General features: G+C 45.3%; 1 protein-coding gene across 1 annotated transcript in view; it reads left to right on the forward strand.

The window, feature by feature from the left end:
- Positions 1–26677, forward strand: part of GNB3 (G protein subunit beta 3) — a 121902-nt gene that overhangs the window by 78932 nt on the left and 16293 nt on the right. The window contains exons 2-5 of the mRNA XM_078650409.1: positions 24615–24748; positions 25080–25118; positions 25522–25628; positions 26265–26328. Of these exons, the coding sequence (XP_078506535.1) occupies positions 24692–24748; positions 25080–25118; positions 25522–25628; positions 26265–26328 (267 nt within the window). The 5' untranslated portion in view covers positions 24615–24691. The remainder of the gene's footprint in view (positions 1–24614; positions 24749–25079; positions 25119–25521; positions 25629–26264; positions 26329–26677) is intronic.

A 26677-nucleotide genomic window follows, 5' to 3' on the forward strand; every position in this document is an offset into this window, starting at 1 on the left:
CGCCACTTCTACGTTGTCACTGCGTAAAATCTTTACGTCTGTTTGAAACAGGCGTAAGGGGTGGCGCAGGCCTTTTCACATGGGGCTTGCCCCGTACGAAATGACACATTGCTGGAGTTGCATCTGTTTCCAGACACACACCAGTAATGCGCCATTTTTGCGCCGACAGATACGTCAGGATTCCTGGCGTATTTGTTAATCCTTGCAACATGTTTTGCCGTACTATAAATACTGCGCATCCATGGTGTCGCAAAGAGGGAGAACTGAAAAGTGTTGAATCGCTAATTTACCGAAGCGATGCAACACTTTTCATAAATGGGGCCCTCAGACTGTATATATAGTGGAGGTGCATATATATGGAATTAATCCAACCAACAGAGCTTCAAGAGAAACAACACTTTAAAATTAGTAGCGCTCCGCACACAGAGACTTGCTGATTATACTCAATAAGAGGATTAGGAATAAAAAGAAAAGAAAAAGAAACTACACAAGAAGCCCTAAAAACATATCGCCAGCCATATTAGGATGCATGCGGAAACATGCTTTTCCACAGCGGCTTTTCCGCTGTGGAAAAGCATGTGGTCTTTTGTGTTTGGGGGCCCGCTGCGGGCCCCCCGGGTGTCGGGGGTGGGGCCTGCACATGGGGGTACCAATTTTGCAAAAATTCGTCTATATTTATTATTTTTAGTTTAAAAGAGAAAAAGACAAAGATGCTCAAGACAGGGTGCTGGTGTACAAAACAACAAATTTCAGAACCAGACAAGTGGCTACCTCTGTTGGTTGTATTGACATATTGTATTTTGCTTTACGGTATTCTGGTAACAATATTGTGGCTACTAGATTCCTGCTTTGCTATTTAGAACCCAATCACCTTCTGGTGCCAAGTGAAAGCTGGGGCTAACAATATGTCACAGGAAATTCAAGGTATTTTATATGCATAAAAAGTGCAATTTATGCTTTCAAGTGCTTCCAACTTGGTGTCTCTAGATTCGAAAGGCATTCTCTGGTCTATGGGCCACGTAATACTGTCTGCACGCCCACGCGTTTCACCCTCTGTTTTGACCAAACATCAGGAAATCATCTGAAGGAAGAAATATATTTTAGGCAAATTAATAAAGAATGTTTGCAAATCTTTCAGTTCGTGTAAAAATGTCTGCCACTTCCTTCTTTTCTTGGAGATCGAAAGATAAAGGGCCACCATTTCCGCACTGGAGTTGAAAAAAACGTGCAAATAATGGTGAAGGTCTTTGCGCCCATTCATTTCTTGGCCCTTATTTCCTGCTGGGATGTGAAACCGTGTCCATGGCGCATGCGCAGGCAGGTCAGTCTGCGTATGTGGAGGCCCAAAGCGCTGCTGGCCCACAGGCGACAATAAATACTCATGCAAATTGAGTAGACAAATCCTCACCAGGTCAGCTGGCAGGCGGTTCCTCAAAACCAAATGAGGAAACAAATTTTCACGAGGCCTGCGTGCGCGCGGGTGCAGGGAAACCTGGTCACGGGTGGGGGCTGGTGCACAATCTTTGTCAGAAGGTGGGCCCAGAAACATCACGAGACAGCCTTTCGCACTGGAGTAAATTATTCCCTCTTCCAGGGGCGGCTCCTCCATTAGGGCGGAGGAGCATCGCCCTACTGCTTTCTCGCAGTGCTAGAAACAGAAACATAAAATGGTAAAACTACCATTTTATGTTTCTGCTTCTCACATTGTGAGAAAGTAGAAGGGTATGTCTGGTTGAGGGCGGGCGGGTGGGTGGATTGGGGAGGAGTGGCTTGCCCAATGTTGCGGGCCCTGACCAAACCAGTGATGTGCACTCACCCTTTTCTATATGTAGGCTGCATGCAGCCTACTTAGAGAAAATGGTCTCCCCATAGGCGCCCGGCTGGGCGCTGTCCCCACCAATCACAACGCTGCCATTGCAGTGTTGTGATTGGCTTAGGGCAGGGAGGGAGGCTGCTTGCTTCCTGGTCAGCAGGAGAGCAGGAAAAGTGGACCCGGCTAGGTGCTGCAACGCCGCGGGACCCGGGAATTTAAGTCTCTCTTTTTTAATAACTAGCAGCCCGCCCCGGCGTTGCCTGGGGCAGAAGGGGGCTGGGGGCAGCATCACGCAGGAGAGGTGCAGCAGAGCGGCCGGGAGCAGCAGAGCGTACTTACAGTGTTTCCTTGCTCCCGTTTTGTTGGTCCTGGCCGCTTCGGCCCACGCCCGTGTGTGCTGGTTCTCTGCGCTCGTTTTCTTGGTCCTTGCTTGCTTCTGCCGACTCTCCTGTCCGCTCTTACTCTGCGCTCCCCTGGGCATGTCGACGCTCCTCTACTCGCTCCGGACCTTGGAGGGTGTCCCTTCCGCTGTTTCTCCGCGCTTGTTTTCTTGGTCCTGGCCGCTTCTGCCGACTCTCCTGTCCGCTCTTACTCTGCGCTCCCCTGGGCATGTCGACACTCCTCTACGCGCTCCGGACCTTGGAGGGTGTCGCTTCCTTTCTCCTGTCCGCTCCTCCAAGGGTGTTGCTTCCGGCTTCCGCGCTCCCCCGTGATGTCAGCACGCATCAGCCCGCACGTCGTTAGCTGGCGCTACTTCTAAGGGACTACTTTCCCTTAAAAATTACGTTTCCCTTCTAACATATATATTTTGTTTTTATATAGCCTATGTCCTTCTGCTTGCCCTGACGTTTTCAAAGATGTATTGGGTGTTTGGATTGGTGGTGTACTTTTCGAGTTTACCTGGCTCAAAGGACACAGTTCTCTCTTTATAATAGTAGTATAGATAATTAAACATCCCTTTCCCCCTCACGAACACTGACGCAAACCCCCCACCCGCGAGTCATGCCGGCCGCGACTGCCCTCTTCCAGTCTAAATCGGGGGCATAGCCATCATTAGTGCAGCAGGTACAGTCGCACCGGGGTTCAGTATTTTGAGTAGGCAAACGCATCCCAGTTATGACTGTTCTTTACTACTCACGCATAGAGAAGGGGGCCTAATTGTAATGTTCCTTGTTTGCGTTATTGCCCACCTCACATTTGAAACATCAAAGGTTTAAATATCACAACACTTCTGATTCCTGTCAAACTAAAAAGAAACATATTACCAGTCAACATGGATGCCCATGCACAGTCAACCATATGTGCCTCGACTTTTATCCTCCTTTCATCTTATTATTGAATTACTTGCATTTAAATAAGATACAGTCTTCATCCTTATAAATTCATATATATTTAATTTTATGCATTACTTCCAATGTAATTTATGTTATCATATTGCACATTTCTGTATTTTATTGCTTTTACTGTCTTATAGTTAATAAATGCTAATAAACAATTTCAACACAAAAATAAAATTCAACCAGAGCCAGGGGCGTAGCTTGGTGAGTAACATTGGCTTCAAACGTCCCAACAGTCAGAGCCTCCACACCCAAAGGACGTTTATTAGGAACTCGATTGCCAAGCAGCATAAGCCAGCCAGATATCTTAAAATGAAAGGTACAGCGGGACTAAGCCGGAGGTCACACAGTCACTGGACTGTTCTGGGAACTCAATGATAACACAGCATGAGCCAGTCAGATATCTGGTAGAAATGGGGTTTCTGGTTGGCTATGGCAAGCGCCTCAGCCAGGCAGAACCCACCACTCTAGTCAGTGCAATGGAGTTACACACTGAAGATAACCCCTGCTCACCCCTTGGTAGCTTGGCAGAGCAGTCAGGCTTATCCCAGAGGCAATGTGTAAAGCGTTTGCGCAACAGACTCACACAGCAGCGACACACTAGGCACACCACAAAAAGAGACTCCACACGAGGTTATATAAAAATATCCTTTATATTATACAGAAAAACACATTAGGTGACAATCACATATATGCACTTGTCATAAGAAGGCATATAATACCCATAGACTCTAACTCGCTTTGTAATACATAGAGCACATTTGTCATAAACATGTAGTGCACAATAAGGCAACACTTATAACACCTGGACCTCAAACTGCCGCACTTTGGGAAAAACCATGTAAATACATAAATCACCATACTTTCCTCGTGAACATGTAGGGTGCAGCTTTCCTGCGCTCTTACAACACTTTACAAAGATTTTCCAAGTAGATGATCCTACCTGCTGGACCCATCCCGCCAGCTCTGTACTGCGAGGAAACATAACATTTCCCCCAACGATAGTGGGAGGCAGCTGACTACACACATGTGGCGCAGTTTCCGAGTCAATCACAACAGAGGCCCATCTTGGGCTCGCTCTTCAATGATCATAGGGGAAAAGCAGGGCCCCCAAAAGGGAAGTATGGACACGGAGTTGCAGCTGCCCAAGTGCACAGATGGGCAGCTGCTGCCAAAAAACATGGCCTCGGCCGGTAAGGAGACCTCGCCGGGTTCCCCCTTAGTCGTGACCTGCAGTAAACAGACTGACCCGCACTCTGGGCGAGTTAGACTATTTCTGGTTGTCCTGGACATACGCGGGGTCGAACAGCACGGCCGCTGTGATCTTTGCGGCTCAGCTCCTCCTGCTGCCGGAGCCTTTCTGGGCCCAGAGCTCTCAATGGGCTCCCGACGTCACCACACTTCAGGCGGCTTGTGGCCCTGCCCACCACGGGACAGAGCTATTCACTTCCTCCTCTGGTGCAGGGACCCGCCCTCTTCTGATGAAGCCAGGAAGTCCCGGGCCGGGATTCCTGTCGCTTGGGTGCCGTCTCGCAGCCCAGGGCCACGTAGCAGAGCCCCGGCTGCAGGCCCACATAAACAAGTGCAGGCAAAACGGCAAGGAGAGGGAGAGCACTTCGTTCCTCTCAGCTCTCCCCTCCCACGCTGCAGGGCAAAAAGCGCGCCTCTCAGGGGTTAGCACAAAGTAAGCCCACTCGATGGGCAATAGACTTGAAAGCGCAAATTCCAGAGCGTTCTCCAGGCGCTTTTAGCACACAGGGAGGGCAGCACTACCTCATCCTGGAGACACTGGGACTGATAACAGGGCACAGGCAGACCAGCACACAGGGTCACTTAGCAGATTGGCAGTCTCTTCAGTGATCCAGCAGGCAGCAGGTTAGTCCCACAAGCAGGTAGTCCCAAACAGTGGTTCCTCCTGGCACACAGCAGTCCTCCGGTTACAGTCCACGCAGTGTCTGCTTATTTCATGGGGTCACAGCCTCTGTATTTCCCGTGCCAAAGTCTTTATTCTGGGAGCACTTCAGACACATTGTAGAAGTGCACAACACCCCCCAACTGGTGCAACTCCTCCCACCACTCCAAATGCAGACCAGGCATATTCAGCCTAGCGCTGAGTCACCCAGGAAAGGCAGGACAAACCTTAACTGTGACTGTCTGACTGTGACTGCCTAGAGGGAATGCACATCCCATCTCTCCTGTCAGTCAATACACATCCAGGCAGGGCGCAAAGACTCATAAGCACACAGAAATGCCTGCTTCTAAAAGTGGCATTTCTAAAATGATAATAATAAATCAACTTTCACTAATAAGCAGGATTTATCACTACTATTTCAAACATACCAAACATGGTCACGCTACCCCTCTCAGATCAGAAATTACCACTGAAGCACACATCAGGGAATCCACAATGCATTCCTATGAGAGGGCAGCCTCACAGCAGTGAGAAACCAAATAGGCTGTTCTTCACTACCAGGACATGCCACATAGTTAAGGCACAAATCGTACCTTTTACCTACACAGCAACCTGCCCATAAGGCTAGCAAGGGCCTACCTTAGGGGTGACTTATATGTAGTAAAAGGGGAGTTTGGACGTGGAAACCATTTTTATGTGCCACGTCACTGCGGCAGTGAACTGTGCACGCAGGCCCTTAGACAAGTTTGAAAGGTTACTTCAGTGGGTGGCGGGTATTTACAGGTCCTGGGTATATGGGATACCACTGTACAAGGGACTTACAGGTAAATTAAATATGCCAAACAAGTATAGACCAATCTTACCAAGTTTACCAGAGAGAGCACCGGCACTTTAGCACTGATCAGCAGTGGTAAAGTGCCCAGAGTCATAAAACGACCAACAACTGGTCAGAAAAAAACCAGGAGGAAGGCAAAAAGTTCTGGGATGACCCTGCAAAAAGGGCCAAGTCCAACAATTTCCTAAAACAAAGTGTACAGCATGAATGAGCCAGAATTCATACAATCACTGACTGTTCTGGGAACTCTATGGTCAAAAAGCATAAGCCAGCCAGATATGATACAACCAAAGGTATGGTAGGGACAAACCAGAGGTTGTACAATCACTCTGGACCATTCCGGGAACTCTATGGTCACGCAGCATGAGTCAGCCAGATATCTTAAAACCAAAGGTACGGCAGGTGTGAGCCGGAGCTCATACAATCACTCTGGACTGTTCGGGGAACTCTATGGTCAGTCCACAGGTGACATTCCAGTGAGCCCGAAACCTAAAGACTGATTAAACTCACTCAGAAACCTTGGGTCTGTGGGTCCACCAGCCTCTTCCTGTACTCTTTCAGGAGCATTATTATAAGCCAAAAGGGGCCACCAGAGCTCCTACAACCAAGCAACCTGTTGCATTCCCTCAATGCGCTTGAGTCAGGGGCGGTCACAGGCCTCCTCTTGGACTATCGCAAGAGGTCTTGTATCAGCTGCGGGGAGACACAGTATTGAACTTGAACTTTTAATATCAGCCTGCAATATATTGATTCCACAATATTGATCACCTCTATATCATCAAGGTAAGTAAATGTGGAAATAGAATATTAAGTCCATTCTTGCCATATAGGCTTACCTCAATGATATAATTCGATATAAGTGCAGTTTGACATTATTAACTTGGATATTGTGACATACAACCAATCGCAGCCATCAGGAGGTCACAAGACTGCCAACATCTGAAAGGCTACTGTACTCTCTCATGAACTCTGTGGCCAGCAAACTTGGAGTGACACCTACAGCTTTACCGATCAAAGCAGTCTCTGATTCTCCACTCACCTTTGTTGGCAGTCAACAGGCAACAAGAGGCTCCTAGTAAAACTCTATGGTCAGTCAAACTGAGGCAGCCTGGACAACTAAAGACTTTTGGGGTTCCCTGCAATATTTGTAAGAACATATATAAGGAAAAAGTCAGGCCCCAAAAAACACAAGCATTTGGTAGAACTTTCAACAATACCCCTCTTGTCATCCAACAGACGATAGACATGATCCCAACAAAGAAAGACGTTCTAGAACATGGATACTCACAAACATTTTATCTGGGCCAAAAAGTTCCCCTGTGGTGTGACCGATGGCCGCATTGACGCCAGCAACATGGCTGTCGGGGCATGGGAGGTGTTAGATGACCTTAGGAGAAGCGACACATGTAAATCTGGTGGTTGAATTGCACCTGAGATCAATCCCAGCTCCCGCACTTGACTAAACTGTGTGATCCTAGGCAAGTGTTTTATTTCACTTTGCTTTTGGCATTGTAGCCAGGGGAGGCATGAATGTTTTTAAATTCATGTTTGAAAACTGTCACTTAAAAATAAATTTCGCATTGCACTTTTATAATCTGATGTACTATGGTGAAACGCTTCTGCAGGGTAATGAAATACACTTTTTCGATTTTGAAGGGGCATTAGCATATTTTGAGAAGCTTGTTGCAAGACATCGTTAAAAATGAAATAGCTCTTAAAGTTAAGTAGTGCAGAACAGCTTCTTTGCTTCTTTTTTTTTTACTTCAGTTTAACTGTAAATGAATGTTCGCCATTTATTTAATATATTTCTGAATATTTGTGCTTTGTAAAGTGAGCATCAAGCTAGTGCTATTGTTCAACCAGGGGCCGTATTTAAAGGCAGGGCTTTAAGTGGGCCGGGTCTCACCGGTGCTGTGCACCGGCATTTTTTTTACAGGGGGCCTCAAACCGGGCCTCTATCGGGCTCTGTTTTGTGCCCACACAGGCGGTCCATTTTTTTCCCGGACTGCGGTGACAGCAGGCGAGTGACAGCAGGCGCATCGAAGTGCGCGTGCTCACACTGCTCACTTCTCACTAGTGGAGACGTTACGGCATGACGTCATGCCAGGTGAGCCTTGTAGAGGAAGGGAAATCCTTTAAAGAGTGGCATTTTCTCTCTAGATTTCCCTTCTCTTTTTGAAACGCAGGAGCAGCAACATCGTCGTGGTGTCGCCAGGGCTTTAAGTGGAATCTTTGTCAATATTATATACAAGCCATAGTTGCTGCTTATTTATCTGATGCCACTAACAACCATTGACAAAACCAATAACCTGACTTGTTGTAGGTATGATGTTACTTGTTGTATCATATATCTGGACGCAATGACAGAAACAGCAAAATACAAGTCAGTGGCACACTATGTTAAGCACAGATTTTTAACTTATGTGTTTTAAACCACGCCCTAAATTACATTGGTCACGCCCCTTTGAGAGACCCCCTAGTTTATCATCCCACTTAAAGCCCTGTGTAAAGGTCAGGAGGGTCGCATTCAGCCCTCGGGCCGTACTTTCAGTATCACTGTTCGAGAACTTCACTCTGTTGTCATTTAGGAGGGAAAGAAGAAGCCCACACCCTCAACACAGAATATATGGACTCTGGGAAGCACTTAATGGTCTTCTAAGAGAAAAAAGATTGAGCCCAACAAGCAATGAGTTTCTGGAGTCTCATCAAGCAAACTGTCAAGGGCAAGTGGTCAATAAATGGATTCGGACAACCAAAGAGATGCTGGACTCTCAAAAACAAAAGATGTTCTGCCATTCAACAAGAACTCAGGGTCATCCAACAATCTATATGACCCCATCATCCAATTAACCTACCCTTTGCAGTCTGATTTGGCCACAGTCATAACCAGTCTGGGGTCAAGAGCAATGGAGTGCCAGCGCTGCGGTCCCAGGTATTGTCATTGCGTGCAGCGGAGTCGGTCTTAAGGATGGAGGAGTAGCTTGGAAAGTCTATGTGGTGGAGTCTAAATTTATCTGTAAACCTCTCCCAGCTGGATCGCGAACCTCCGTGGACTGAGGTTTGTAGTTGTAGAGTCCCTCTGGGCCCTTCCTCATGGCAAATAGTAAATCAGAACCATCTTATTCACAGCAGCGCAACTCTACTGAGATGGTCTAAGGTGAGTGCGGATCACTCACAATGTGGAAGAGGTTTAGGGGTTCTCCTCCTTTCCAGATTACAGTAAGGTCATCAGGGTGTGGTGGTCCTCCTGTGTTGTGTGCAAATTCTATGAGGTCACCAGGTCCCCTTACTCCAGAGACCAATCCAACGCAAGCATCCAGTCCTTCTTCTCTGTCGATGCACAGCTGCAGATGAGGTCTACCAGGATCTTCTCCTAGCCTTTCCCGGAGCTGCAGCTATTCCACTGAATTATCATGCTGATCAGTGTGCTCTGGTCTCTTACGCGCAAAATGGAAGCCATTGCAACTGCACGTGCTGGAATTACTTGAGAAGATAATATTCAACAAGCATTAGCAAAGTCAATAGGGCTCGCCTTTGGGACCTATTGACTTTGTCAAAGGTTTTTAGAGATGCTATGCAGCATGGCTAAATACAAAGATGTCAGCACAGGGGTCAGTGGGAGCCAAAGTAACATTGGTGTCTGGAAGCAACACACAGGGTGAGCAAACGGGTCAGAACGAGAACAATTTGGAGCATGGATGACGGGGAGAAAACCATACAGGTGATAGGGCATTTATAACTGGGAGGGATAGAAGCACACGGGTGAGAAAGCAACATGAGCAGGGCCGGACTGGCCGTTGCGGGCACCGGGCAATCCCCCGGTGCGCCACAAGGGTGGGGACCGGTTTTGGGCCCCTGGGGGCCGTTTTTGTTACAGGGCCGTTTATTCAGCATAGCTGCAAAATCGACCCTGTAACAAAATCAGCCGAAAACAGGCCCTGCAAAGAGCTCGGTCGCACCCCCAACCCCCCGGCCGAGCACTTTGCTGGGGCCAGTTTTGGTTCCCAGTCCGGCCCTGAACATAAGCAGGAGAGCACACTAGGGCAAATGCATTACCAAGTGGGTCAGTGGTAAACAAGAGAGATCAGCACAGAGAGGTAAAGAGGCACATTATGGAGACAGCTGGAAAAACATGCACTCTCGTAAAGAGCTTAAATTAAAAGAAAAAGTAAAAGCAAGCAGCGTAAGAACACAGTAATGTATCCATGCTCCAGGGGAGGGAAATGTAAGAAGAGAAAGGAAAGCCCATGCATGCTAACAAGAAGCAGGCAAATAAGAGTGACAATGAAGTCAACCAGTGGTAAGCAATGGGCTGACCCTAAGCCAGCAGTAAGCTAACAATACACCTCACAGGAGACAGTGCATTAGCTGTCTAGTCAACAAGACCTAAAAGGCATCAGAAAAAGCAGCCAGCAAAGTGAGCAACAAAACAAAGCACTATCAAAACCCAGGTTGGCCAAAAAAAACTTGCCAATTGACCCAGCTTGAATGGAACAAAGGCAAGAGATAACGTGCCCACCTTGCAGGAATGAAGTCATTATTTTATAATTGATTTAGTGAAGTAATCCATATCAATGGAATATTACACTACAATTGTTAAATGTACAAAAAACCCCAGCATGCTGAAGAGAAAAAAAAATTCATAATCATGGGGAGTCTGACAAACGGGTCTATAAAAGATACAGTTTAAATACAACCAATATATATATATATATATATAGATAGATAGATAGATAGATATTTTAAATCATATAGCCTCTTGGATGACCATTATGAATTTAGTAAATCTACTTCCTATTAGAATACAAAACAGAGCAGTGTCTCAACGAACTGAAATGTCCAATCTTTGAAAAGATCGCAACAAATATAATCTACAAACATTTGTAAACGCGTACAGTAGGTCAACATATTGCCACCTCACTTATTTACCTAATCGAAGAACTGGCATTGATGAGAAACATCCTTTACAACGCAACTTTTACCACGCAGTGCTATTACAACGCAGGTTTTCCAACGAAAACCATTACAACCCATTGCGCTGGGGGGGCGCTCTAGGATAGGGAATAGATTTAATTTACTATCCAACACCTTCCCTAGTGTCCACGGGGACTGGAGTTGGAATAGTAAATTAAACTATTCACTATCCAGCACCCCAAAGCGCTATGCCTTGTAATGGTATGTGTAGTAAAACCTGCATTGTAACAGCATGCGTGGTAAAAGCATGTGTTGTAAAGTCATACAACCGGCATTGATTGTTCTAGTTTTACAGGACTGGTGAAATTGCAGGAATTCTGAGGGCAAAGCTAGGAAACCGTCCATTGTGGCTCTTCAGAGACCACACTGGTCGCTTCCCTCACCTGGTCCAGGTGTACACACTACAGATGACGTACACAGAGGATTTCTTGGGTGGACTTAACTATGGCCCCTTTGTAAACAAGCTATCGATTCTGAAAAGATGTAGATCGCACCAGCAATCAAGTGAGACTTTAGAGACAGAGTTAACAAGGGTAAATGTCAAAATCACAGAGCCGGTGAAAGAGTTAAATCTGGTAACTGGGACATCGAGTCTTGGCTGTGTGACTGTCCTGGGTACAATTCTAGGTACATTGCTCCAACGTCCACGCTAAAAGCAATGGTCTTAACCACTTGGATGCTAAGCATCCTCCTGCACTTCAATGTAATTTCCATTGAAATGAATGGGCACTCCATGACGAGTTACCCTTGTCATTAGCATCCAAGTGGTTTTAAAAGGCAGGTTCAGAACCAAACGTCCATCAACTAGGATGCTCAGCTGAGGTTGTTTCTTTCTAAAGTCTCGATCAAAAACCCTCTGCACAGGTCAGACATAATAATAAGCATTTGCAATGCAATAGGTCTTGCATTTGAGAGAGTTTAAGCTATTGTAAATGAAAATGCCTTTTATTTATCTGTTTTGCTAATTAACACATAAATAAAGGGCAATGTCATTTACAATGCCATTAGCTCAAACTCTTGTAAATGCGAGACCTATTCAAAGAAGCGTCCGCCATTGTCCCGGGCTGCTTGAAAAGTGAAAGCACGCATGGTGCGCTGAACGTTGCAGGAAAACATCTCGTGCCTGCAGTAGGTGAAACTCATTAAACAAAATAGTGCTTACAGACTAAATAAGACATACCGTGTAACAACCAAAGTAAAAGGGCCATTCCTCATGGGAGGTTACAAATGAAAACAAGGTTGGGTGACGCGCGCAGACAGCGCACACAGCACCGAAGGGCGCCATAAAGCAGGGCGAACCCCGGCAGAGCGGGGGAGACCACAGGAGACCTACTTTGCCACGCCGCCTTGCACCAGCCTTGCACCAGCAGACGCCGCCACCGCCGAGAGTCACCACGCCATAGAGAACCGCGCCGCCGCTCCGGGAACCACATCACCCGGCAGGCCTCGCGGCGGCGCGTTGGGTGACGCGCGCAGACAGCGCACACAGCACCGAAGAGCGCCATAAAGCAGGGCGAACCCCCGCGTCGCGGGACGCGAGCGGGACGCCCAGGCAAAGGGCGGGCCCTCTACGGCCCTCATCGGCACGAGTAGGCCAGGCTAGGCCACCTCCCTAAAAATCATCATTGAGCACCAGGGATTAGTTCCAGCCAGCTCATTGCCAGTGGAAGTGTTATTGCCTTTGGTTGACCGCCTCCCAAATCCTAGTTACCAGACGGGGGTCGGCAAATAGTCTGTATAAGCTGCCACCGAATCGCCCAGGAGCTTGGAAAGAGGAGGGGGCCTTCGATGACAAGTTGATAGCACATACAACACCACTACGAAGCAGGAAATGAGTCCGCTGGATACCTGTATAAGGCGCTGAAGTAAGACATTTGTTTTTAAACTTTGAGAGTTATACTTTGTCATTTTATTGAGTTGTGGGTACAAGACTATCACACCCCTTTGTATAATTATGCCTAAAAGAAATAATCACATGGGATCTGAAACGCCAAAGAACACTATGGAAAACTACCTTGTTCAAGTGGTCAACAAGATAAACAGTGAGCGCAGACAGTCGTTGGGACTGTCTCAGTCACCTATTCTCCCTCCCATGAGCCCACCCACTTCCTTGCAAACAAATGAGTCTCTGCTATTAGACTCTAACAATGATGCTCATGAAACAAACTCCCCAGTAAAAGTCAGTACCGATACCAGTGCAGCAAATGTGGCGGATACTGAGCCACATGCGGACAATGACTTAGATGCACAGGCTGTCATTGTGGTTGAAGAAAAAGAAGAAGTGGAGGACGAACCAGCTGTAAAGCAGGCCACGAGGGCAGTTAGAGCCTGTCGTAGATTACAAAACAAACGTGGGGGGGCACGTTCTGGAAAAAATAAGGTTATGTCACCACCAAAGACAAAAAGCACTCGCCAGAACCATGAGGAGAACAATTCGAGGGAGACATCGGATGAGGACCTAATGTCAAGAATAGCAGAGCTGTTAGAAATAAAAATCCAGACACCTATCAAGCCACTTATTAGCAAGATTGATAAACTTTCTGCGGACATAAAGAAATTGGGAGGTACACAAAATGTATTAGCAGATGTGATAGGAAATGTCTTAAGTAATGTTAACAAGGGCCACGATTGTCCAAAGGAAGATAACGAATCTGGGTTAACATCAGATGTTACCTCACCAGGGCCAATTCTTCCGGAATGCCCGCAAACTGGCCCCATTAACAATGATTTGCCACTAGAAGCCCCAATTGCTCAACTAATTGATCCACCACATGTTACAGTGCCCCCTAGTTCTGAAGAAGACTCAACACAATTTGTAGTTGAAGCATCGCCATTGGTGTTAGTTCTAGCTAATACACCAACCCTATCACCGGGTCAAACCGAGTCAACACCGTCACTAATAAGTAAGGCACTATACTGGCTGTCAAATAATATGCGGATAGCACAGGGGGGTGAACAGCGGTTGGCTGACGAAATCAAAATGGCAAGGAGGGTTAGATGGATAGGAAATAAGCAAAAAAAATGGAAGGGCGACTGTGTGATATTAAATCTTTCAAATCCAGCTGCTCTTCCCGATATTCTATCCAATATTCTTCCACCACAAAGAAGAAGTAGTTCTATAATCCCCCGTACATTAGAATTCTTTTACAATGAGTCGCAAAAAGCCAATAATCATAAGTCCCTGAAGCCAGCTTGGTTAGCGAGAAATAATGGATGGGGTGGGGGACCTAAAATGTTTGACACGAACTATGCTGCTAAAAATAGGGCTGGCCCATGGCAAATTAATCAACATAACATTCCCTGTTCCACCACTCCAGGGCAAAATTGGAATTTAATGGGCAGACGAGGGCCGGGCACATCTGCTAACAATTGTGGGGCCTCAGGTAATGGCAACTACAACGGAGGATGGCCAGGTGTGCAGCAGAATCTATTATATCCTATTACCCCTGCACCCATAGGCAATGGCAACCATAACGGAGGATGGCTGGGTGCTCACCAGAATCCAGCATATCCTATTACCCCTGTACCTAGATGGAATGTACCAGCAAATGGTTGGGGTCTTGGGGCCTCCTCCTATAATTGGGGAGTTAGTACCTCAAATAGGTTTGAGGCCCTAGCTGGTCTAGCTGATTGCGATTGACTTGATGGTGGGGCTTTGGTAATGTCATGTGGCATAGAATATACACATCCTAGTTTGCATCCTGAAGTTGTACCAACGCAGATCGCACTTGTTAAAAATTCTCAACAGCCACTGCATTATGTTGACACAATGGCACAAACACCACACTTAGATGCAAATGGGTCTATTATACAACAGCAGGTAACAGGGAAACTAGATGTTCTAGAAATAACAAAAATAATCTGTTGGAACATTGCAGGTTTGAAAAAAACCTTTCAGATCCGGCCTGGCATGACTACCTGGCTAGTGGGGATTTAATCATGTTCCAGGAAACTTGGGGGCTCGAGAATTATTTCAAGGTTGATTATAGATCTTTTTTTATCCCCGCAGTTAACACAAATGGGGGAAGACCTTCTGGCGGCCTAACAATATGGGTGAAAATCACAGGTGGCCTGTCCTTTAAGCAAATTGATACAAATAATCCCGACCTTTTATTACTTGAGTTAAAAAACACTAAGGGTTGTAGCATTTACGTGATCAATATTTACAGTAGACCACATCGATCGTGTAAAGAATCATCAGTTGTAACCCATTTGAGTAATATTGTGGCGGGGTTTGATCAAAATGCAATAATGATTATAGGTGGTGACTTTAATAGAGGTTTCGAACCTATAATAGGCCTAGAAGACATCCACAAGGACAAGGACAGCGCCAATAATATCCCCTTAGTTGACACAAATTATAAAGCACCTTGTACAGTGAGTGCCCTACAATTATTGAATTTGACTCTCGAGTTAGGCCTACGTGCCTGCAATGGGCGGTTGCCCTCAGATTGCCCCAGTAAACCAACATTTACCAGAGGGGCGAATCCTAGCCATTTAGATTATTTTATAGTTTCTCTGAATTCATGGCCCATGATCATCGACCTAATGGTGGATGACCGCACGGAAAGTGACCACTACCCATTGATCTTATCTGTCCAGACTCAGATCTTTAAAACCCTTGATAAAAGTGCTAAAAGTACTGTTTCCTTACCACAGGACCCTCTAGTGGCAAACAACCGTAGATCCCTGAAGTGGCCAGTGGTTTTAGGTGACACAACAATCATTAGTCAAATCTATAATGTATTTGTGAGGCACATGTCCCCTCTTTTAGGAAATAGTACTGTTACCCAAAATCCTTGTCTGATAGAATCCCATGATCATTTAATTGATCAACTTGGCGAGATCCTAACTAGGGCGGTAAAAAGATCACATAACGCCCAAAAGAGTAAACAAACAGGGATCACCTGGTACAACCAGGAATGCCGGAGAGCTAAAACAGACCTAATTACAGCGGTCAGGGGGGATTCAGCGGACATTGTGAGAATTAAGAGAGCTCAGTATAAAAGAACCCTATTAATGGCCAAAAAAGAGTGGGACGAAAGGGTTTGGTCAGATCTGTTGGACGCATGTAAGTGTAAAGACCAGACCTCCTTTTGGAGCCTCATCGCTAGAGGCACCAGGGGGTTGACTGAATGCAAAGATAAATTCTTAGAGGAGGAAATTTGGGTCAAGCATTTCACCTTGTTATATGCTTGTGAAAGTTCTGGCGAGATTGAAGGCTGGGACAGCTTGCAGCCTCTTTTGGCTGCGCATGACACACCTCTTGTCTTCTCCTTGACAGAAACAATTCTAGCAATCAAGGCAGTTAAGCCAGGGAAAGCGCCAGGCCCTGACAGAATACCAGGTGATCTTTGGAAGCACGAGAACTATATTTGGGCCCCTTATATCAATTTATTATCTAATGATATTGCTAGAGGAGCTCCTGTCCCAGAAACCTGGAAGGGGGCGGAGATTGTAACACTGTTCAAGAAGGGTGACAGGTCAAATCCTTCGCATTATCGGCCTACCAGCTTAATTGACGTGTTGCAAAAGAATTTTGCCCGTCAAGTCCTTAGCCGGCTTTCCACTTGGATTGAAGAACACTCTATCTATACAAAATATCAGGCAGGTTTTAGATCAAAGATAAGCACTGTAGACCAGGTTTTTAGATTTTTATGTTTAGTTTGGAAATATACGATTATAAGAAGTTCCCATATATACGTGGCTTTTGTTGATTTGAAGGCAGCCTTCGATATGGTTCCAAGGGTAGCCCTATGGAAGACATTAAACAAGATGGGCGTCCCCGGGAATATCCTTCAAATTTTAATTAGACTTCACGAGAACAATTACGCACGAGTTAGATGGGGACCAAACGGAGAAGTCAGTGAGAAGATAAAAATAGCGAAAGGGGTAAGGCAAGGGTGCGTAATGGCACCTACCTTATTCTCCTTATACGTCAATGACATCCCCGACACTCTTTTGGGCTGCGAGCATGACTCTCCCAAATTGAGCGGGCAAGCCGTTCCGGCATTATTGTTTGCAGACGACACCATTTTAATCTCTCAGACACCCAGGGGGCTTCAAAACCTTTTAAATAAATTTAGCTTGTATTGTCACGACAAGGAACTAGAAATCAATTCCTCAAAAACAAAAGTTATGACAATCAACCCTCATAAAGGTTTTAGTAAAGTTTTTAAGATAAATAACGAACCTATTGAAGAAGTCCCCAATTTTAAATACCTGGGTATCATTTTAGACAGTAACGTTACATGGAAAACACAATTGGAGAACTCAAAATTAAGGCTGACTCAAAACCAGTGTCCGATTTTAAAGAGGCATAAGAATAGCCATTTTAAAGCAGTCTCACCAGCCATTGAACTATTCAAGTACAAAGTGCAATCATCCTCACTTTATGGCGCGGATCTCTGGGCTTATGCTTCAAAGGATACTTTCCGAGTGAGGGAAAACTCCTTTATTAGGCAACTCTTAGGGATACCTGGGTCAACACCACTGACACCCGTACTATGGGACCTTAACTTCGACGCACAGATGACTATGCTTCTCTCCGTCCGCTGCTCTATTGGGTCCGCTTATGGTCCATTGAGGAGCTGACTGATTACACAGAAGCATTGAAAGAGATACTGGCTATAAGAAATATCACGCATTTGCCATGGTTAGAGTACGTCAAAAAATGGTTTGAAAAACTAGGGTTAAGTGATTTTTGGTTTGACCCTGACTCTCTCACAAATAGCTCAAAAAGGATCTTGAAACAAAGGTACTGGGACTATATTAGAGACTCAGTGCTATCAAACCCCAGAACAGGGACTCTAACCTCGAAATTTTTTGAATTTAAAGTGACAATGCAATTAGAGCCTCTTATGGATGAAATTTACCCTCCATTGGCCAAAAGCCTATACTTAAAGTTCCGGTATGGTATTTTGCAATTAAAAGAAAGGACAACTAGCTGGAACTGCAATAAGGGGTTGGCCGGGGCCGCTGGCTCCGATATATGTGAGTTATGCGAGATGGGGCTGAAAGAGGATGTGTCCCATGTTTTATTTATATGCCCAGCATACCTTAAAGCCAGGAAAAAATGGCTAAAGCCAATCTGTAAAAAGTTAGGCCTCCGACAAATTAAGGTTGGACTTAGAATTTTTTGAGGGAAGAGGTGTGGCGCCGCGGCTAGGGTGACTGACTCCGGAATCTGGGGATCACGGTTCGATCCCCGGCACCGGCGGCAGATTAGCCCAGCACCATGTGACTCTGGGCAATAGCTTGCTTAATCTTCCCGATGGCCCCCAGCGCCTAGAGACCCGTACGGGTGATTGCGCGCTTTACAAATGTGGATTATTATTATTAAGGGAGACACTGCCCAACCGATTGTGTTCAGCCTGAGCCGTTTCCTTTTATGCGTAGCCTTGATTAGGAAGATGAAAGACCAAAAAACTTAAGGAAATAGGCTAGTTTACCATGTTACTGAGTCACTTGTTGACTGCTAAAGCGCTGCTTGCTTTACTGTTCTGGTTTTTAACAAAACAGATGTTTAACTTATTGTTTTATTATTCTGTATATTTATTCAGTGTTCTTGTACATTAGAGGGGTCAACTAGGACCAAGCCACCCCCAAGTGGACAAACTGGGAAATGAATTGAATTCTATGTATTATATGCAAAGGAAGTGTGTCGATATTTTTATCCACCCGATATTTTTTATGTATTTAAATTGTGTTATGATGTATTATGATTGAATGTATTGTATCTTACAAGGTTTCTTAAACCAAATAAAGATTGAAATGAAAACAAGGCGGTACTAAGGAGGGACTAACAAGCCTATTAACGAATGAGAAGCCAGCATTTATGAAGGACAAAGACACAAGCCAATGACAAATATGGGCGGAGAGTGGGTGGGGCTTCTATTCCATACTCCAATGCAGCATGCCGCAGAGCATCTCATGTGCTGCCAGGCTCGACCTAAAAATGAATCTTACTGGTTTCAGGCCTCATCCAGGTTTCCTCTTCGATTCTATTCCAGCTTTCACCACTGGTATCAACAAGGTTATTCCATCTTTTCTTACTTAAAGCATTGAGGCAAGCGTGTACTCGACATGCATATTTGGTTTGCCGCTTACATCCCAACTACAACTCTTCACTCTTCACCCAATCTACTTCTCGTTCACCGCTTCCCCAGGTTGTGCCTTGGTGGATGCGACTTCGTACTTCCTAACACTTGAACACCCTCCCTTCTGCTTTGCGATCCGTCTCTTCTCAATAGAAGCTACTCAAGAAACACTAAACTAGGCTCTTCACGGCTGACCTTTCTTAGTTCTGTCATCGTGAGTAACATTGGTTCACTCACTTATGAGTTGAGTACCATGATGACCTGTCTCTGTGTTGATGGGTGATTAACAATTTGTGTTGGTGGTTGTGGTCACTGGAAATCATTTATGGGGAAGGATAATTTTTCTTCATCAGATTTTGACCCAAAGCAAGAGAGAGAGAGAAAGGCATAAAAGACAGATAGAAGGAGGACCAGAAAGATAGAAAAAAAGTGAGAAAGAGAGAAAGCAAGGATGAAACAGAAACTGAAAGAATAAGATAAGGAGACAGGAAACGTGGGGTTGTGAATAAAAACGCATATGATGGCAATCTTGATTTCCTTAGACTCCAAAGGCATACTTCTAAGACAAACTCTTAAATTCAGGCCCCTGGCTTACATTCTTACAAATTAAGCACTGCTTCCGCTCAGTCATTCATCTCTAAAGGGTACATGGAGCCACCAAGAAAGTCCCACATTATTAGTAAAACAATAATAATTTTACAACGTGCCCTCTATTGGAACCCTTCTTGATGAATAAGCACAGGACAAGAGCCTTGGAAGAACAGTGGCACTGACCTGCCTTGAAGGCTGAATAATGCAAACATAGTTGCTGCAATCAAATGTAAACCTTATTTGTCCAGAACCTCTAAGAGGGCAGCCATTGGCTGACTGGAGACAAGAAATGAAGAATGTGGTACTGGATTATTTTTTTTATTTTTTTTACAAAGGTTCCTTAATCCTTAATATCATCGTAGACATATGTCTCTGGAAGCAATGTGTAACATCAACAATGCATCTGAAATGTAGAGAATGTTAGATCCATAATGCACCGGTGAGCCTGGAATAGGAAGTGTGGTCAGGGGTTTGGAGCAAGAATATCCTGAAGGGCCACGTAGGGTCAGACGGTCATAGGGAACGACACTTGACCAGTGTTTTATTTATGATGTTTGTTGGGTACCTGCAGTGTGATGGAACAGTCTTTTCATTAACTAGTCCATGTGCTAAGAGTACAATTTTCCCATAGGGGACAGTAACTGGGCTTCAGTTTCTGGAGCTAAGGTAAGGGGAACCAAATCATGAGTTAATATTTGCTTTGCCTACCTAGAGACTTCCAAGGCCTAATATTGTATCAGGCATGACACAGTCATGTCTGAGGAAGGGTAGAAAAGTGGGGTCATGCCTTTGACTGACATCTTTTCAACGCGCATGTGAACCAGCCGTAGGCTGGCTTGTGGTCCTTGGCCGGCGGCTCAGGAATGTTGTATCCACCTTAGATATCACGAAGGGACCTGTAACCAGAGCAAGGCCACAGATTTGAGAACAAGATAGCTTACATGGTAATTTGTGGCCAGAGGGAGCAAACATGTCAGGATCATCACTGATTAAAGGTGCCCAGTGGTAAGAGCTGGTGTAAAGTCAGATGTCACACCAGGGCCTGTGTCATTCATTTATTTATGTATTTAGCTGGTTTGGTTCACCTGAATGTTGCTTTACACTTCCTTATACCATTGATAACCCACAACACCAAAGTAAGATGCAGCAACGCATGTACAAAACACCTAGGTACAAAGTTACAATAATCGCCAAGACCCTCTTCACCAATTAAATGCCTACTACTGGATCAGCTACCACTAAATGTCCCCAGTGTGGAAGGCAACCCTTGAACAAGGATCGTCATCATAACACTGAGGGTCTCACCAAGGCTCACCACAGATGGAACCCCATCCATCACAGGAGTCTACAACCAACCAATACTGCCCTGCACTTGACTCTACCACTAACCAAAGAGATTTGAAGTGGCTTCTAGAAGCAATGAGCACTTCATAAAAACATTAAATGAAATCAAATAAATAGAAGGCAGAGAACACCTAAGCTGGAAAGTAGATTCAACACTGTATTCAAACTGCAGGCAAGCCATTGATTGTGATGCAGAATGATGTCCTGGAATTAGTAAAATGATGCCCAATTCCCCAAGCTTTGTGCTGTGAATAGGTGTGGCTCACTCTCTGGAAGACACGCCTGGCCTCGCAAAGCAGGAGTTTGGGGGACTTTTGGGCCTACAAGTTAATGGGGTTAACTCTTGTGCTTTCCCATCACACCCAATAGCCCATGAGTTGATTATATCTAGGCTATCTGGTTTTAGGTTTAAACCTATAATAATTGATAAAACCCCACCGAAAGGAAAATAGCCATCACTGGTGTAAACATATAAACACTGAAAAAACACATTTGCAACCACAAACTAAGTGTCATTCAGGAAAGGAAGAGATGAATGAAAGAGACATTTTTATTTCTTCCTGGAGGGGCCAATATAATGTAACTTTGTTATACAAGGTAGCATCAAGAAAGATTGGGATAGCATTATTCTGCTTGAGTTTTGCTGTTTAGGGGTGTCACTAAAACATTGTCTCTTCTTTCTTCTGCTTTTTTTCAGTTGTGTGGTCTTTGGTAGAAATATGCAGTATTTAGAAGGATATTTAAGATCTTATTTAGTTACTTTATAAACTGTGGAGAATCGGGAAATATCAAAATCATATTTGATATTTTGGCAACATTTGATTTCACTGATAGGTAAAAAGGATGGTTTCATAAGAATCTTTCCTAATATATACTATTACATTTACCCACAGACAGAGAATGGGTGAAACCCTATGATACATCAGCCCCCTTTTTGAGTCAGTATTGATTGTAAGTGAATTGCCAAACACCCCAAGTTTTAAACATTCAATGCAAGATGTAATGAAAGGTATTATGTGAAAAGAATGTTGTCACCAAGCATCTGAGATAGTGGTGAAAACATGACACCAGGCATTTTGGTAAGCATGGTCACTTGGAATGCTGCTGTTCCTACCAAGTTCAATAAAGATTGGAGTGATATTGTTTGTATTTGCAATAATTCAGCTACGTATGTGAAAAAGTTGTATGATGGTCTGTCAAAATCGATACCTGAGCTGAAGTGTTTCCGTGTAAGAGATCCTTGTCACTTGCTAGATGGTATACTGAAAGCTTCTTTACAATCTTCAGAGTTAGGGAAGAATGCTATTGACTTTGTAGTCCATTCTGGTGCAGTAAAATGTATTTGGACCTCATAATCCCTGTGCATACGCTATCTATACAGATCAGTGCAGAAAGCAAGCAATAATTAAAATTAAAATTCCATAAACACCGGAAAAAACACTGTTTCTGATGGTTTTAATGGCGAAAATGTGTAACCACTGATAGCCGCGTTTTTTTTGAGGTATTGAAAAAACCCCACCAGAATTTACCTAAAATAGTAACTGAAAGCAGGAAAGCCTAATTATACCCCAATCCAGCTGAGCTCTCAAGGGGGAACCAATTACATTTCAATATTTAGGGGTGAGGATTTACTACACAGACGACAAAGCCGTTGATGGTAACATCATAGCTACGCTTGTGGGTCTACGAAGCAATGTAGAATTCTGGAAAACGTTACCATTGTTGCTGATTGGGAACACAGCCCTAACAAACATGGTCCCACTCCACACCTACTCTATTATTTTGTTGACTTACTAGTGAGGTGACTTTGGATGGTTATTTTAGGCACAAGGGCATATTTATGTAGGGTTGCGTCACATTTGCACCGCACAACATGATACATGCGTGATGCAACCCTCTACGTCGGATTAATGCAGTCACGCAAAGTGTGGCTACAAAAATCTGTAGTAAAGCAGCACAGCGCAAATCACTGCGTTGCAATACTCTGCGCTAGGGAGGCATTCCATGGGCGTTGTGTGGGTGTTACCACATAACTACAATGGTTTTTTACATATTCCCATATTTACAAGACCTTGTAAACCTGGGAATGGGCCAAAAAGATATGCCTCCTCAGGAGAGGAATAACGGGGAGAAATATCATTATTTCTCCTCGTTACTTCCACATTCTGCACACATAGAAAGAGGAAAATGCCGCTCAGGATTGTTTTTGGGCAGGAAGGTGCCTCTTCCTGCACAAAAAAAACCTGCATGCAGTGCAGGCACCCTTGCACCCTGGTTGATGCTAGGCAGCACATTGAGAGGGAACAGTCAGGAATGCACCATATCCCTTAATTACGACACATTCCTGCCCTTTCCCAGAGCCGCAGTGCAGCACGGTGACTTGCTGAGGCCGCACTTCGACACTTTTCATAAATTTGCCCCCTGATTTTTAACTCGACCTGGTGTGGAATTCATATAAGCACATGGTGGGGTTGCATAAACTGAGACTCCAAGCCGCTGGAGGAGGTAGGGGTGTCCCAGATTGTGAGTTATATCTATTTGACTTCACATCTGCAAATAGATGGGCTGACGGCTTGGAGAGACTCAGGGAACAGACTCAGAGACCATGTGGGTTGGGCTGCTAGCCAGCAGCTATCCGATTGACTGATTAGACCCAAGCACAGCAAGTGTCAGCTCCCACAATTAGGGAAAGTGCTGATGTCCTGTTGGGAACTTTGTTTAAAGAAAACAAGATTGATGACAGCCGATGGCCCCAGCATCGCCTTCGATCATGTACCCAACTTTCCGATGGGTGATAAGCCTCAGCATCACCTTCGATGATATACCCAACTTGTGATAAGCCTTAGCATCGCCTTCGATGATGTACCCAACTTTCAGATGGGTGATAAGCCTCAGCCAATATGACAGCAGATGGCCCTAGCATCCCCTTTGGTGGTTTACCCAACTATCAGAAGGGTGATAAGCCCCAGCAGAAAGCAGTTTGACCTGCCAACAGAATGAGGGCTGTGTGTGTAAGAGCTTCATGAAGCTGCAAAATGTCAGTGCCTTTCAAGGCTATGTCAGGGATCATGAGCCGCCAGGAGGGTCAGATCCTAGCTCTATGTTGATAATCGGCATGCTTATGCTAGTACGGAGTGCGGGCGAACCAGAAAACATCACTTACAGAGCTCTTCAGTTCAAATACACTCCAGGTCAAGGGAGGAAAGCAGTGTTGCTACTGTAGAGGGCACTCAGGATGTCCAGCATCCAAATCCTATGAGGCGGGATTTTATCCTGTGATATAGTGGTGCCCAGATTTGCTATATTGGGATGGAGACACTCACCTGAACTGACCACAGGATGAACAAATCTACTGAAACCATTAGCCAGTTTTTACGGTCTATTTCCGCGTTCTAGAAAAAGGATCATAATGATGGTGAACCCAGAATGGTCAACCCCCTCTCCAAAGTTGACCATTGGCCGCCTCTTAGAAAGAAGACTGTTTTTGGCTGTATAGATATGTCGGTGGCTTGATTTGTTGTGCTTGAGCTCAGTGGTGGACGGGAATAGGGGTAGCCCTGGACAGTGGTAAACGTAGGTCATGGTATCATACTCCGAGCCCCTCTTCAGAGGAGCATTGGAGGGTCCCAGTTAGGAAGTCACCGTTGTTATGGCAATGTGCTTCATCTAAGACCTGAGATTGTTACTTCTCCTTTTCTTGCCCACTCAGGTGCAGCGGTGTGAACTCAACCGCAGGTGACTCAAGCAGCAGACGGTGGCTGGACTCTCCGGTGACCAGCCGCAAACATGGGTGAGATGGAGCAGCTCCGGCAGGAGGCAGAGCAGCTGAAGAAGCAGATCGCGGTGAGTAGGCCGGAGCGTACTCTGATGTCCCTTGCAGGAACCATGGTGTGATTTGGGAGGTGGGCTGCCCAGGCACATGAGGAGGCTGACACAGTTCTGCTAGGTCTACCCAGCAGCTGCATCTTTTGGGTGCAGAACAACACAGGTGCAGGCTGGGATACTCAGCCCTATGTTATGATCAGATGTGGATGATATTTCCTCAACCCTCAATAGATCCCCTGATGCTGTCACCCCACCACCAACATTCAGCTGCCCTTGGATCACAAGTAGTGTTAGATGAACTCAATGTGCAAAACAATCTCTGATCACTGTTCTCTCTCACTGATTGCAGGATGCTCGGAAGGCAGTTGCCGACACAACGCTGGCCCAGGTAAGCAGATGAGTAATGGAGAAACCCAAAAAGTGTCAATCTGACCCCTGCGGACAGTGTTTCTCCCAAGCCCTCTGAGTCCCTACTGCCTACTGATGAGCATTTATACTACCCTTTTTGAGATTCTCTCCTCCATCTACTTCTAGGGACAGCTTCTACCCACTTGGTGTAAATCTCTCTCACCCTCTACTACGCATATTTTCTGCATCTCACTCTAAGTACCAGCCTCCAGCCTCATTATGAGTTCATACCACTACAGAATCAGTTTCTCTTCCACCTCTGGTGCCTGTCGCTGAGAATGTTCCTCCCACCCCCTCCTTAGTGCCTCTCCCCCACTACCATTTGGGATTGCCAACCACCATCGCTACACCTATTGAGACTCCTCTTTTTCCACATTCTGCAGCTCACAAGCGGGATGGAGGTGATTGGCCGAATACAGATGAGAACACGGCGGACCCTCCGCGGACACTTGGCCAAGATTTATGCCATGCACTGGTCCACAGACTCAAAGTAAGACCCTGAGGGGGGCATCTGTTCTGCATCAGTCAGGGGCATGAGTGCCAGCCTGTGGGCATCTGTAGCCTGCCTGGGTCATCAATACTTGGCTATTGGAATATGTACATGGCTGAGGGGATCTACCTTAGGCTGGAAGCATGCATGCAATCTGAGGGCATCTGTACCTTGACGGTGCCATCTACACTTGGTGGTGGCCAAATACCAGGATGAGGGTCCTCTGTGCCAAGATGCAGATGGAATCTCTTCCAGACTAGAGACATACATTTTCCTTATGGGGGTTTCTAAACCACTCTCTACCTGGCCAGCTGTGTCTGCACCAGGTTGAGAACATCTGGGCTAGTCTGAGGGCATCTGTACTAGGATACGGGTATATGCACCTTCCTTCGGGTAATCTATTAGAGAATATGGGCTTATGTGGTAGATCTGTACGAGGGAGAGGGATCCCTACCAGAATTAGGACATCTGTGCCTACATTGGGGAATTTCTTCTGCTCTGGGGTTATCTGTAGCTGGATGAGGGCATCTCTACCAGGCTGGGGGCATCTTTACCAGCTTTGAGAAATCTGTACTTGACATAGGGCAATTGTTCTAGACTACCCTCACCAGGCTAATGGACATTTTCTTCTGCCAGGTTACTTGTCAGCGCCTCCCAGGATGGAAAGCTGATTGTGTGGGACACCTACTCCACCAACAAGGTACTTCTTTGTTCTTTTACAACCCCTGCCAGAGCTCCTTCACCATCCCCACTCCCATCTCTCATGTGCGATCTGTCGAAGATAGCACTCTTTTTTATTAAAAAAGAACAAGACAACATAATATCTCTGAGATACTACACCAACACAATCAATTAGAGAATTAACACCAACAGCATTAACCAGAGAGAGCACACCAGAAGGACATAGGGAAGTTGTGAGACCATATGCAACCCTCACGATGAAGGTAGCTTTGTAACCATTGAGAGAGCCCGAAACAAAGTTTATATATATATATATATATATATATATATATATATATATATATATATATATATATATATATATATAT

This window comes from Lissotriton helveticus, chromosome 7, assembly GCF_964261635.1.
Source record: "Lissotriton helveticus chromosome 7, aLisHel1.1, whole genome shotgun sequence".
NCBI lineage: Eukaryota > Metazoa > Chordata > Amphibia > Caudata > Salamandridae > Lissotriton > Lissotriton helveticus.